General features: G+C 42.2%; 7 protein-coding genes across 7 annotated transcripts; 3 read left to right on the forward strand and 4 right to left on the reverse strand.

Moving 5' to 3' along the window:
- Positions 1–292: 292 nt before the first annotated feature.
- On the reverse strand, positions 293–531 carry Bfra_009997 (uncharacterized protein; the record flags this gene model as incomplete). Its single annotated transcript, XM_037340332.1, has 2 exons — positions 293–454; positions 526–531. 2 exons carry the CDS (start codon positions 529–531, stop codon positions 293–295), a joined length of 168 nt encoding a protein of 55 aa, XP_037189555.1.
- A 101-nt stretch (positions 532–632) lies between these two features.
- On the reverse strand, positions 633–1,035 carry Bfra_009998 (uncharacterized protein; the record flags this gene model as incomplete). Its single annotated transcript, XM_037340333.1, has 2 exons — positions 633–884; positions 988–1,035. The coding sequence occupies 2 exons, from the start codon at positions 1,033–1,035 to the stop codon at positions 633–635; spliced, it is 300 nt and encodes a 99-aa protein (XP_037189556.1).
- Positions 1,036–1,402: 367 nt separating this feature from the next.
- Positions 1,403–1,661, reverse strand: Bfra_009999 (uncharacterized protein; the record flags this gene model as incomplete). The annotated part of the gene is made up of 2 exons (XM_037340334.1): positions 1,403–1,484; positions 1,510–1,661. 2 exons carry the CDS (start codon positions 1,659–1,661, stop codon positions 1,403–1,405), a joined length of 234 nt encoding a protein of 77 aa, XP_037189557.1.
- A 363-nt stretch (positions 1,662–2,024) lies between these two features.
- Bfra_010000 (uncharacterized protein) lies at positions 2,025–3,526 on the forward strand (the record flags this gene model as incomplete). The annotated part of the gene is made up of 6 exons (XM_037340335.1): positions 2,025–2,307; positions 2,472–2,613; positions 2,667–2,696; positions 3,056–3,140; positions 3,191–3,383; positions 3,504–3,526. The coding sequence occupies 6 exons, from the start codon at positions 2,025–2,027 to the stop codon at positions 3,524–3,526; spliced, it is 756 nt and encodes a 251-aa protein (XP_037189558.1).
- A 1,235-nt stretch (positions 3,527–4,761) lies between these two features.
- Positions 4,762–6,946, forward strand: Bfra_010001 (uncharacterized protein; the record flags this gene model as incomplete). The annotated part of the gene is made up of 8 exons (XM_037340336.1): positions 4,762–4,951; positions 5,042–5,184; positions 5,246–5,684; positions 5,754–6,234; positions 6,291–6,379; positions 6,466–6,504; positions 6,574–6,735; positions 6,882–6,946. 8 exons carry the CDS (start codon positions 4,762–4,764, stop codon positions 6,944–6,946), a joined length of 1,608 nt encoding a protein of 535 aa, XP_037189559.1.
- Positions 6,947–7,364: 418 nt separating this feature from the next.
- Positions 7,365–9,087, reverse strand: Bfra_010002 (putative amp-binding enzyme protein; the record flags this gene model as incomplete). The annotated part of the gene is made up of 3 exons (XM_037340337.1): positions 7,365–8,195; positions 8,246–8,734; positions 8,788–9,087. The coding sequence occupies 3 exons, from the start codon at positions 9,085–9,087 to the stop codon at positions 7,365–7,367; spliced, it is 1,620 nt and encodes a 539-aa protein (XP_037189560.1).
- A 1,206-nt stretch (positions 9,088–10,293) lies between these two features.
- Bfra_010003 (putative importin beta-4 subunit protein) lies at positions 10,294–13,819 on the forward strand (the record flags this gene model as incomplete). Its single annotated transcript, XM_037340338.1, has 3 exons — positions 10,294–10,339; positions 10,401–12,711; positions 12,892–13,819. The coding sequence occupies 3 exons, from the start codon at positions 10,294–10,296 to the stop codon at positions 13,817–13,819; spliced, it is 3,285 nt and encodes a 1,094-aa protein (XP_037189561.1).
- Between the last annotated feature and the right edge of the window lie 312 nt (positions 13,820–14,131).

The following is a 14,131-nucleotide window of genomic DNA, read 5'->3' on the forward strand; positions in this document are numbered from 1 at the left end:
TCTAGAAGTTGTAGATAAATATACTGACAAACATTAGAAATTCTAAAGTTCCGTCCAGCTGCGCGCTCCACCGCTCTGTCTCTGTTCCTCACGTTGCCAGATAGTATCTTGGTCGACAAGGGTGGGGGAATTTCCGGACTCCGTAATCCAAATTTTGATCTGCGAGACTTGCTGTTGTTTCATTAGTGTAAGTGAAATATTCTACACACGGGGGAGGTAATAGTACCGAGCAGTAGCTGGTAGACTCTGCTGGGAGGACTACATCACCATGATGTGCAGCAGCAGCAGTTTCTCATGATTTTCCCTCTCTTGCACCTGAACTACCGGCTTGAGTACCAATACCGTCAGGTCTGAACAAGATCTCCAAAATTGCTAGGATTGTAATTACCCCTTCTTGCATGAATGGTTGTGGTGCTCTGCCTTCTCTCATGGGCTCGCATCGTCTCTGCCAGGACTGTATGTAAACCATAGTAATTAGTATTTAGTATCGATAGATCGTGCATCAGGATTTTCTTTTTTACTTACGGCCATGTTAAGAATCAATCGGATCTTGAGAAATGATTGCTGTGGAAGCGATGTCGAATAAGGTTGTCGTGGGAGAGGGTGATGCGGCACCGGCTTCTTGCATTACCTCAAGGGAAGGAGCGGGCCTTTTCTCTTTGATTTGTGAATTCCGGATGCTTGATCTGTGAAGCCGGAATAGTCAGTTCCATCATTGTTACTAAATCTTGGGAACAATGGTGAACCCACCGAATAAGGAATTGGTAGGTCATTGCAATCAAGGAATATGCATTCACCTCCGGAAAGAGTGGAGTATCGATCTTCAACTTGTCTTTGAAGAAAACCATGTGATCATCGACCAATTGGCTCACAATTCCGACAAGCTTCATGCCCGGAGCGAAGGTTTAAAACCTGGAACAGCAGTTGTGAAGTTCTCAACTCTGCATTCGCTCCATACTGAAGATATTCACAAGTCTCTTCTTATACCGACGGCGGTTGTAAAGTTCTCAACTCTGCACAGTGCATTCGCTCCATAGTGAAGATACTCAGAATTATCTTTTAGTGCCATTTCAAGCCTTGCTACAGAATTCATCAGATCAGAACATTGGAATCGTGCTAAAGTTCAGGGTATTGCGTACGTTCTTGGCCATGAGGACGCTGAGAGTCTTGGCGGAAAGGTTGGTTTCACAACGGGCAGAACCATTGACTGGATCGGACTTCCAGCAACGATCTATGCAAGGGAATTAGCTTTTGTTCCGAATCAAGTATCGTAAATTGAAAGGACATGAGTTGAATTCATGAACTGCCGGAAATTTTCGACACTGGTATGAACAGAAGAGGTAAATTACTTCACGGTTGTCGTGAACCAATTCGACCTTGCCACATCATATATGATGCCTTATTAGATTTCAAAGCCTGGAACTGGTAGAACAAAGCCGTGAGATTCTTCCAAAGTAATCAGTTTGTTGCTCATATAGTAGGTGCTGGGTAAAAGTAGAGAGGACTTACCTGTCTTTGTTTCCATTCATCAATCGAGTTGTTGTAAAAGGTTGAAAAAAAACAAGAAGAGTCTTAAGTTCAACAAACTCAACTTTTGTGGGAAAAGCCAAAAGAAGAATTCGAAATGGAAATAAGTTGAGCATGATCCGGATAAGTACCATATTGACTACCTTGTTTTTCCGGCCAAAGCCCTTGGAAGATGGCAATTTTTAGAACGAGCGAAATATCATGACCTTCAAGCTCAGCCTGGTCGCACTTATTATTCAATCTTCCTTTATCCAATATTGCCCTATGCTTACATACCTTCGATTTTCCACCCAGAAGTTATACATTCAAATCTTTGATTCCTCCTCCTCATTCTTACGATTAATATTTTACAGCTTACAGCTCTCTCAGAGCATGCTTCAAGAAAGCAGAATTCATCGAAATAGTGAAAATTTCGCCCTCGTGTTGGTTATGAAGTGAGTACTCACCATATTGATCATATTTATCACGTTTAATTCATTGTTACAACTGTTCGATTTATGTTTATATATTTTACTTATACTCTTAATAGGATTGGAACGCTTTCATCGGCGCCGCTTCAGAACAAAACACGAGAAAAAAAAGCAGCTCGGAAAAGAGCAGTGAAGTCGACGTCGCGGATAAAGAAAATGCCAACGCTTACTCAAGCTTCACTTACTACCCAAGTGACTGAGTGGGAAAATCAGGGAGAGGGATCCCCGGAAGCCAAGCTCAAAAGGCTGTTCAAAGCGAAGAAAACTATCCACAAACTAATAGGGGCCCCTCTTCCTTTCAGTTCCTTGGGTAGATCTTCTCGAATTGAAGGATGCCTAAGTCGAAGATTTCCATATGATTCTTGAAAATCCGATACACGCTCTTGGTAAGGGCAAAAGAGGTAAGATCGATTGTCATTTCATTTATATCACCTGAATATCGGGCTATGCTAACATATTCTCATGGGATTTTAGGCCAAGAATCAGGACTGAAGGATATGAATACTCAGTTCAATACTGCTGGCAACAGTCAACTTCCTTTTAGTCCTCGCCCTTTGTTCCACTTCTCTCCGATCAACATGAAACCTAAGCCAACAATTTCCTTCATTCAAAAAATGTGAGAAAAATTCTGCAGATTGATTTTGTATCTTGCTAATACATCTTCAACAGAGTCACACAAGAGAACTGCCTTTTCATTGGGTAAGAGGTCATTGCTCGCATCATAGATACAATCTGATTCAGAGAAAAGTCCACAGAGTGGGATCACCGCCGACAATTGTATGTCCTTGCAAGGTGCACTGCAACATCCACCATTGAAAAGAGTGACAGCGAGAATCCTCGGGTTTATTCTTATCAAAAAGTTTGAGCTTTGATACAAGGTTTGAGCTACACGACTTTGCTTAACGGCCTTATCCGTAGGGACGGAAAGATACACAAGCTAACCTATATTCAACACATAGGTATGAGCTATGGCTACGACTGGTACTACCGGTCCTTTTGCGACTCTGCCTACCTGGGTCCAGAAGGCTTTACTTCACTAACCATGGTTCGCCCTGAAGGGACAAAAATGGACGAGGAAGTCTGGAGGAAAATTATCAAATGGAGAGGGAGCCACCAATCTTCACCAATAGTCAAGATACCGCTGTGTTTTTGCTACACTCATATCGAATCACCCGAGACCAGATTACTGACAGTCATTCGAGTGGATTCAGAGAATCTGGCCAGGATTCGTTCTGGAACTTTCAATCCCTGTGATCGCCGAAGCGGAACTTCTACTCCGGACCAATACATCCAAGATCGATGAAGTGGAAGGAAAAATACAAGCAAGTGGAGGATATGCTAGTGACAAGGCAATGGTTGTTGTAAGAGAGAGAATCGATGATGCCGGTATGCTACCTTGTTGTCTCTTTATATCTTGTTACCTTCTTTTTCTTTTTTTGACTTGAGATTATTACGAGAATCGCTTCAGAGGGTCACAAAAGCTTACTAACGATTAACATGAAACAGAAACTCAAAGGACAGGCAGTTAGCGGGTAGGATAGGAATACGAAGAACCGGCGCCCACCTTCCTCAAAAGATGGTCTAACTTCTCTCAAACTCTACGGTACATGTTCAATCCAGTGAGGGTTACAATATAACTATATGTCGGCTTAAGTCTTCTCTAAAAGCACGCTCAAACTATGAGTTACTGCTTTGAGGATCTTGGATCATGTGCGAGAGCCTGTTAGTGGACGCTTCCTATGTGCCGTCAATTCTCTCAATCTTCTACAATGGCGAATAGACATCATCGTCACGAAGATGGCGGTATGGAGGTTTATCGTACCGTTTTCCCCGGTGACTTCGTCCAAAATATCATTTGAAGGGGTGGACTTCAAGCCTCTATGAAAAATGGCCAACAAGCAAGAATTTGCTTTGGAATGACCGAGGCAAAATAATCAGCTTCTCCCGGGATTGTTTCTCTATCCAAATCCGAGCTACTTTAAATTACCATCGTTTTTGTTCTTCCTTGTGATGAAATTATGCCAGCGGTCATGTGGTTGCTTCAGTGCGAATATCCCCCAGTTGAAAAAGACATAGAAAGTGAGTTGTGGGTTAAGTGTAGCAGATTGTGGAAGGTGGTAAATATAATAACCCCAAACTTTGTCCCTTGGAAGAACTGTATTGATTTATTTCAATCCAAATTGAATCTTCAATCACCGAGAGCACGTATATTTAGAACAAAAACCAATTTTCTTATGGAAGATACTGGAAGCAGAGGAAGGAGGTACAAGGCCAGCGAGGAAGGCGTGAACAAGTAGATTTGGTGGGATCACTTAAAAATCTTTCAACAAGTCCTTCTTCGCAACACAAAGATGCGTCAACGAGTCGATTTTTATTGAATTATAAGTGTGGGACATTTTTTTTGTTCTCTCCTTTTGCGTGTCTTTCATTATACTTGAAAGCCATCCATGTTACAGCATCATGAGCAGATTGCCACTAGTGTGGAACCCCCCCGCCAGTTTTCTCGATGGTAAATTGAAACTTGCCAACTCATAAATAGCAAAATTATCTGTATTCCTATGATATTTGACCTTCAATATCGTAGGTGATCCTTTCACGTCATGTACATACCCGACCGTATATGCGAGGTATAGTCGCACTGCATGTCGAGGCATGTACGTCGAGGCTGTTGAGAAATTATTTCCTTTATTACTTCGACTTCTTTTTCATCAAGTGATTTATTTGTTTCAATCAGTATACTATGACGGATATCGAATTGAATAAAATGGAGTCGCGCGTTGAGATAGGGAATTGCGGTGATTCCGATCAGGGGAAAAGCAACTCTTCAGCATCAAATAAGGGGAAGTTGACATGGCCCCAGCAGATCCGAACAATCACGGATGAAGATGGACGTTTTGAAATGAATTCGACAGGAAATGGCAAAGAAAGACCTTACGCGGATTGTGACCAGTCTGGTATATGCGAAAACCCCTTCTGAATAGGAAATTTCTCGAGTCTTTCTTTGGGAATTCTTTGTTACAAATTTTAATATTTTGACCTCACAGATCAACGATTTGAGTCCGGTCTACTGCCTCAAACTAACACGACGGCACAATCTCACGGTCTGGCTACAGACACACTCGAAGCGGCATCTCAAGGTCAAGATGAAATCTTAGTCACAGTACCTATTACGAAGTTGCAGCAACTGGTGGAATACGGCATAAAAGTCTTAAAGGAAAGCCGAAAAATCATGAAAAGCGTTGAAATAGGCCCAGAGAAGAATATTACGGAAGCAGCACATGATTGAACTTCAACTTCTAGATGTGGCCGTTGAACTGAAACCCATTGTTTCACTAGCCTCGAATTCCGTCGAAAATAGCCCAGAAGAAACTGGAACCATGACAACAACCAGGTATCGGGCAAATTCCGCCTTGGAGAAGGTCGAAATTCGTATTCATGATCATCCTTGGCCAATTAAGAAAATTGAAATAGACCCGACATATACCATTGACATGGCCCTACTAGACAGCTTGTCGAAGTTCGAACCCTTCCACGAAACTTTCGAAGTAGCTTGGTCGAAATATCTTGCAGACTTTTTTAATCAAGGCATTGATTTTCAGTACCCTCTAGCAATACGAAAAGTGTGGTTGCGAAGACGCCTTTTCACCTATCTCTACTCTGGATCCAGTGTACATTTGGGCACAGGAAGTTTTACCGCAATCCTGATCTCTTACATAACTTATTGAATCTCGCATTTAACATGGAGGGAAACATCAGCTCAGACGATAGGGTCCATACTCGAGTTTGGTTACAAAAACAAAGTACTCAAGCAACTTCGGCTTCTAGAATCAACTCCTGGCATCACTGAGAATACCAAATATCGAGCTCAGGTCAAAACGGTTATCGTGGCAATGTCAATTCTGAACGAATGTTTTGACCTGGTACTTTTGGAGACTGTTGCTCCTAGATTGATAGAAATTCACCCAGTCAACGAACTTTTAGCTCTAAGTCTTGCAGAACTAAGAATATCTTTTCGCATGTCTAGATGCAATCTAGCGGAGTCTGAAATTGCCACTGGAAACACTGGACAGATTGATAATCTGGACATAAAGGCGTTGAAGACGATCGGGAATTTCAAAATATATTGGACAGACTATCTGGAAGAACGTTTTCTGTTACTTGTCACTGACAGAACACTGTATCTTGCATATCCAAGATTACACGTTGTTTCAAGATTCGAGAGGTTGCAAAAAGCTCTGTAAGCCCCCATCTATGAGCTGCTGAATCATGACAAGATACTAAATAATTGAAAAGCATCAATTCTTGTGAAATTTGCTCACGCAAGAATAAAGATGAATTTGAAGACAGAATAATTGACTGGATGGAGGTAGTATTGGAGCTTCGTGGGCAGTGATATTTTCCTATGGATACACAATGCCTAAGTACCAGAAATCGTATCTTGATTTGACGCTAAGATTTTTCCATCTAGCAAATGATCCTATGGTCTGGCTCAAACACGCATACGAAAGTATATCTTTCGACCCGATTAGACATTTATATCGTCATTCTACTGCTACAATGTACCCATGACGATCAGATTATCTTGATCCAGCGCATCTGAGTATGGCTGAAATTGAGATTATAAGCAATTATCACGCTGAGAGGTTGGAAAAGCTGTGGATGGCCAACATTGCGCTTGAAGCCCAACAGGGGACCGCTTTTCGCTATTCGGATTTCGGAATCTTCGAAAAAAGAATACGTGAGTTGAAATTTTATATGGATTCGCAAAAACCTCGAGGATTTCGACAACTTTGGAGAGACAGGAGAGATGCATTGAACTATGATACTTTCTGGGGCATTATTATATTTGGAGCGTCGACTTTATTCCTGAAATAGTATCACTAGCTGTTAGTGCTGCACAAGCCGTCGCTGCTTTCAAAGCTTTGAATATGTCGCCTTCGGGTCATTGAACATGCGGCCTTTTTGTTCTTCGCAATTTCTATCTTGGCTATTCGAGATTTCAAATTAAATTTGTTTTAGACCACTTAATCTGGTAGTTTTATCTGGAAATAAAGTTAGGGGGGAGTTTCTTAATCTCGAGTTGGAATCAGCACAGCAATGCTTCTCTCAGTTTTGGGGAGTTTTGAGATTCACGGCATTACAATGAATAACGATTTTTATATATAATAGTAATTTCATAATCTCGTTTCCTTGTGGCTGCCCAAACTTTCCCTTCTCCCATAAAGAATTCAATTGAACCTTAACTCACTTACTCAAGCGGGAAATAATTTTTGGAGGATACATCATGACGAAAAAGACAGTAGATCGAAGCATACTTTTGCAATTAGAGCTGGTAAGCAGAAACAAGAAGGAGAAGAGCCATAAGCATCAGAGAAGAAAAGACAGACTTGGATTTTTGGAGCGACATGAGTAAGGAAATTGTTCTTCAAAAGCACCATACAAATCATTCAACTCTTCTCTATACAGTTCCTCAGTCAACTTTCTCAAAACAGTTCCCTTCCCCGCCCTCACCATCGGCTTCTCAGCTTTCGTAAATAAAATTAATTCCTTGGTTATCTTCCCATGAATTTGTTCATTTTGATTCGCCTTTTCAATCGTATCCCAAAGCTTCTCAATCAAAGCATCTCTCTCCTTTTCATCCTGAGGTGGATCCCTCGCTTCCACCAACAGATAACCCCGCATTCTTCCCGAACCACCAACAATCGCTACCTCAACCGCAGGATGTGCATTTAAAAACCCCTCCATTCCCATCGGATTTATTTTCGCCCCCGTAGAACAAATAATCATATCATCTGTTCTACCCTCAAAATGCCACAATCCTTCTTTATTCGGATGTTTCGAAAATAAATCTTTACTCGAATATTCATCCAAATAAGGAAATGTAGAAAAGACGCCTTGAGATAACGCGAGTTCGGGTTGGCGGATGAAGCATAATTCATAGAGATCTTTGGTGAAAAGACGAAGTTCAATACCCATCGTAGGACTAAATTTCATGTATTCCCAATCTTCAGGACCGGTAATTTGGAGCGCGTAGAAACCGGTTTCGGTAGCGCCAAAATGGGCGAAGAGGTGAGTGTGGAGTTTTAAGATGTTTCCGATTTCGGCTGGGAGAGGTCCACCGCCGTAGTTTAGGTAGCGAAGGTTTTTGATGTTGATTAGGTATTCGGGGGTTTTTGCGATGAGGGTGAGAATGGAGGACTGAGGAAACTGGCATCGAGATTTCCGTGGAGATGGGCAAGATTGGCTACTTCAGGTGTCATTGGGATGGGTGGAGGGAGAACAATTGTGGTGGTGTAGTAGATGCAAAATGATGTGAAACAGATGGCTGCGCTGTGGAAGAGACCTAGACCGATGAATACTCGAGCATTCTGGTATAGTGAGAGAGTGATGGGTTGATGGCCGGATAGTGGTGGGAGGAGGAAGGTATCATGTTGGGATATGGTGCCGTGAGTTAAGATAATGGGTTTTTGGGTACCAGTTGAACCGGAGGTATGGAGGACAACGAAAGGTTCATATCTTGCTTGACCGAAGGTTTTGGTGTATGGGTATGATGGTACAAAATAGTCCAAAATTAAGTCCTGGAGATTCTGTATTTTTAATGCACGCATTTGTCTTTTCGATAGAAGACTTTGGGTAATAGCTGGTAATGTCTCTGGGACTAAAAGGATTTTGCATTCCAAAGACTCGAGTAGTGCAATATGACCCTCTAGACTATTTTGAGGTGAATTAAAAAACATCTATGAATTATGTTAGAAGTTCGGAGTGATTAACCGAAGGAAGTGTATGGAACCTGATAGCCAGTCTTGATAGCAGCAAGCAGTAATATAATGTATCGCAAGTCTTGAGGTCCGACATAGTTGAGTGTTTCAAATGTTTCACTGCGACCTAGATTTTCTTCCATCCACCAAGAGCATTTATCGATAGAACGGGCAAAGTCTTTGTACGTGATATCTTGAAATCCATCTTGGAGGTTATTTGATAATGGAATGGATACAAAAACACGAGTGGGATCACTTAAAGCTAGGCCATCGATCACGTGAGGAAGTAGTCTTCTTCCACGGTCGCTTGCAGAAATAGGATCTTGTATCATATTGAGGTTCGAATGGTCATTGATTTTGTCTTGTAAGATTATCTAGGACGGGAAGGCTTGAAATATATATCAAAATGAACAAGTTCATGATAGCACTTGTGGCCCAACAGTTTGTGTGACAACGGAAGTGTTTCCTGACCGATTGACCGATAATTCAACATGAAGTATCCAATCGAGGAACATTGTTTACTGCGTCTGCTTGCGCGGGGGGGTTTCTGACTGCATATGCCTGGGTGGGTATGCAGGTCTGCGGCAGTGATCATCCGTGCACTAGCACTTGATAATTGCCAATATCAAACCGAGGAAACAACTCGTTGTTTTACAGTTGCTATCTTGTGACTATTCATAATGAACAAAGTACATGACGACAGGACCTTCTTACCCAAGAGGGCTGTGAGAATACAATCTTTCGAAAATTGCTTAAGAACCTCAATGCCTGAATGTGAATATTTTCAAACCAGAGATGAAAGACCGACGACCTAGTAGTCAATCTGAATCGCCAATCAGAGGCTTTTCTATGAAACTTCTTTCGCTTGCGTGAAATGCTGTTCGTCCAGGAGGTTCGAGAGATGATCCAATAGAACGGAATGGCCGGGGCACGAATATCACTCCAATGGAATCGTGTATATGCTAGAAACATCTTCGAGTGAACATAGATAGCGCCAGGCTGAATTCCGATATTGGAGAATTCATCATGGTCTTTTTTGGTCCAACATATTGATTATATAATTTGATATTGAATTTTGAAAGGAGTGAATTTTTTATTCTTCAATTTCTTCGACCTGCGAGAGGGAGATCTAATTCATTAAAGGTGGTGATTTCCCTGTAGAACCAATAGCATTATGCTTGTCTTAACTAGTGGGATTTCCTTGCCACGATGTGTAATAACATTCAACATCTTTTCCGCGCTTTGCCGTGTTAAATGACTTCTAATCTTGAAGCATTGAATATTGTGAATAGAATCAAATGAGAAGAATAAAATTTTATCCACAACCCATGGATACTAGCTGTAATGCGGGTGGATCTGTTGTAGCCTGAGGCAAAAAGAAAACTAAAAAGACCCTGGACCTGCTCCCCCACATCGGCCATGGTAAAAAAAAAAGTTAAGATAATATTTTGAACCCCAAACTTCAACATTTTTCTCTTGTCATTCCTTTTCAATCATTTTCAATATTTGCATGCGATACGTGTAAATATACTTTGAAAATGGATCAACAACAATTCTTAGAGCTCTTACAGGGCGTTCAGATTCGTAAGTTTCTACCAAATCGCAGAATACCCCTCCATTTTTGCTAATCTTTCCATCATTACAGCTGATACGGAGCGTGTCAAGGCCGCAACTACGGAATTGAGAAAGAACTATTACCCAAACCCAGAATCTCTTCTCTGGCTTATCGAGATCTTCATCGCTCATGGAGATCAAGCAATTAGACAACAAGCCGCCGTCGAGGCTCAACGCTTGGTCAAGAAGCACTGGAAAAGCATTTCAGATGCCCAAAAACAACAAATCCGAGAACAACTTCTACAAAAGACATTAAATGAGGAGGTCAAATTGGTTAGACACTCTGGTGCTCGTGTTATTGCCGCTATTGCAGGTCAAGATATCGAAAACGGACAGTGGGCCAACCTTCCAGATACTCTCGCACAAGCCGCAAGCTCTCCTCAAGTCTCACATCGTGAGGTCGGAGTTTTCATTCTCTTTACCTTACTTGAGACTGCTTCACCATACTTCGCCGAGCAGACCGCTGTTTTGTTCTCCATTCTCAGCAAAACCATTCACGATCAAGAGAGCACTGATGTCAGAATTAACACTTTGATCTGCCTTGGTGCTGTTGCTACTATGATCGAGCCAGATGAGGATCCAGAAAGTTTGAAACTCTTCCTTGAAATTTTCCCACAAATGGTCATTGTCTTGAAGAACTTCATTGATTCCAAGGAGGAGGACCGCACCGTACAAGCTTTCGAGGTTTTCCAAACTTTGTTGGGTTGTGAATCAGCTTTGATTGCACCTCATTTCAGAGAACTCTGCAACTTCATGCTTGAGGTTGCCTCAAACACCAACAACGAGAACGACGCAAGAACTCAAGCTTTGTCTTTCATCATGCAATGCACCAGATATAGAAAGATGAAGATTCAAGGCACAAAGGATTTGGGTGAGAAGATCACCATGACCAGCATGCAGATCGCTACCGAGCTCGAGGATGATGATGATGAGGACGATGAGACTTCTCCAGCTCGCTCTGCATTGGGTCTTCTTAGCTTACTCGCAGAAAGCTTGCCACCTCGTCAAGTTATCGTTCCTCTTCTAAACGCTCTTCCACAATTCTCTAATCATCAAGATCCAAGATATCGTCAAGCTGGTATCCTTGCACTCGGTATGTGTGTTGAAGGTGCACCGGATTTCGTCGGTACTCAAATGGATAGTTTCTTACCCATTGTCTTCAAACTTCTCGAGGACCCAGAAAGTGGTGTCAGACATGCAGCTCTTAACGGTGTTGCAAGATTGGCAGATGATCTTGCCGAAGATCTTCAAAGCACTCACGAGCACCTCATTCCTGCTCTTCTCAAGAACCTTGATGCTGCTATGCAATATGCAGCCGGTGGAAACAATGACAAGCAAACTCTTGATACCATGAAGGCATCATGTGGTGCTTTGGACTCCTTGACTGAGGGTATGGACCAAGAAATTGTCAAGAACTACCTCCCAACTCTTGTCCCACGTCTTACTCAATTGTTGGATCACCCAGATGTTGGTGTTAAGTCTGCTGCTGCAAGTGCTATTGGTTCTCTTGCTAGCTCCGCTGAAAAGGAATTCCTTCCTTTCTTCAAGGACACCATTGAGAAGTTGGCACAATTTGTTGAATTGAAGTCAAGCAATGATGAGCTCGATCTCCGTGCTACTGTCTGTGATTCCATTGGAAGTATGGCAGCAGCTGTTGGTGCTCAAGTCTTCCAACCTTATGTCAAGCCATTGATGCAGGCCAGTGAAGAAGCTTTACATCTTGACCACCCACGTCTTAAGGAAACCAGTTACATCCTCTGGAGTACCTTGGCAAAGGTTTACGAGGAGGAGTTTACACCTTTCCTTGAGGGAGTTGTTACTGCTTTGGCTGCTTGTTTGGACCAGGAAGAAGATAACCTTGAGGTTGAGCTTGGTGAACATGCTCAAGACTTGCTTGGCCAAGAAGTCATTGTCGCTGGAAAGAAGGTCAAGGTTGCTGGTGCCACAGATGTTGAGGAGGCTGATGACATGGATGATGATGACGATGATGAAGACTGGGATGATCTCACTGCCGTCACCGCCGTTGCAATGGAGAAGGAAGTCGCCGTCGAAGTCATTGGTGATATTCTTACACATACTCGTCAACACTACATGCCATACTTTGAGAGAACCATCGAGGCTATTTCTCCATTGGTTGAACACTCTTACGAAGGTGTTAGAAAGACCGCCATCAGCACAATGTGGAGAGCATACGCTTGTCTTTACAGCATGATGGAAGACAAGACCGGAACAAAGTGGACCCCTGGTTTACCTTTGGCAGCTGAACCAACTCCTGAGTTGGTCAGAATGGGAGAGATTGTTACAACTGCTACAATGTCTCTCTGGGAAGATGAATATGACCGGTAAGCCAAATTTCCTTTTATCTTTACCTAACATGAAATGATGAACAACATGACGTTATACCCAGCTCACTCAGATGCACAAGTTGCACATGCTGCGAACGCGTATCTACTCCTGATCATTATTATTGTCATTTATTTGTACAAATTTCTTTAAAGAATATATCTAACATTGTACAATAGTGGTGTCGTTACTGATATTAACCGCAACGTTGCTTCTACATTGAAGCTTTGCGGACCAGCTATTTTGGCTCAACCAAACTTTGCTGAAGCCATCAAGAACGTCATCTTCTCTGTCATCATGCGTCTTCACCCATGTCAACAAGATCTTGGTGATGAACTTGAGTCACCTGATGAGGAAGATGCTGAATCTTCCGAATATGACTGGCTCGTCATTGATACCGCTCTCGACCTTACCTCAAACCTTGCTCTCGCTCTCGGAGCTCAATTCGCTGAGATTTTCAAGGAGTTCGAGAAGCCACTCAAGAAGTTTGCCTCTTCCAACACTCCATTCGAGAGATCTACCGCCATTGGTGTCATTGCCGAAATTACCGGCCACATGGGATCAGCCATTACTCCTTTCACTGCTTCCCTCTTGCCAGTTCTCCTCAAACGCCTCTCTGATACCGACCCTGAGGCAAAGTCCAATGCCGCATACGGTACCGGTCTTTTAATATTCCATTCCCAAGATAGCGCTACCTATCTTCCATCATACAACAACATCCTCAGCAAACTCGAGCCTTTACTTCAAACCAACCATGCCCGCTCCATTGACAACGCCTGTGGATGTGTTTCCCGTATGATAATGGCCCACCAAGATGCTGTTCCACTTAGCGATATTCTCCCAGTTATGGCTGGATTGTTGCCACTCAAAGAAGATTACGAAGAGAATGAGCCAATCTTTGAAATGATTGCTGGACTTTACAGTCAAAGCAACCAAACAATTTTGCAACTCACTCCAAAGTTGATTCCAGTATTCGCTGCAGTTCTTGGTGAGCCAGTTGAACAATTGGAGATTGAGACTAGAGAAAAGGTTAAGGGTGTTGTCAAGTTCATTGGTGGAAGCCACCCAGAATTGTTGAACGGACACCCATCATTGCAAAACTTGTGATTGCATATTTAAGGACTTTTCTTTAGGAATAATTTGGTGGAATGGATTTCTGATTGATGACTGTAGTGGTATCGGACTGAATACGATACTATATACCTGGTCTGAAAGAATATCGAAATGGATAGATTGATGGGAAGGAAATAAAAGGTTTTTATAAGTTATGACGTGATGAACATACCCCCAATGCACGAAATGAAGGATGAAGGATGAATAGATAGAATTATATTACTTGCAGACAGAATGAAAACTTTTGTTTTGTTTTAGAAATTTTTTGGGCATAATTACATTTTTCGCTCGGATTTTCTTCAATTT

This window comes from Botrytis fragariae, assembly GCF_013461495.1.
Source record: "Botrytis fragariae strain BVB16 chromosome Unknown tig00000163, whole genome shotgun sequence".
Classification (NCBI taxonomy): domain Eukaryota; kingdom Fungi; phylum Ascomycota; class Leotiomycetes; order Helotiales; family Sclerotiniaceae; genus Botrytis; species Botrytis fragariae.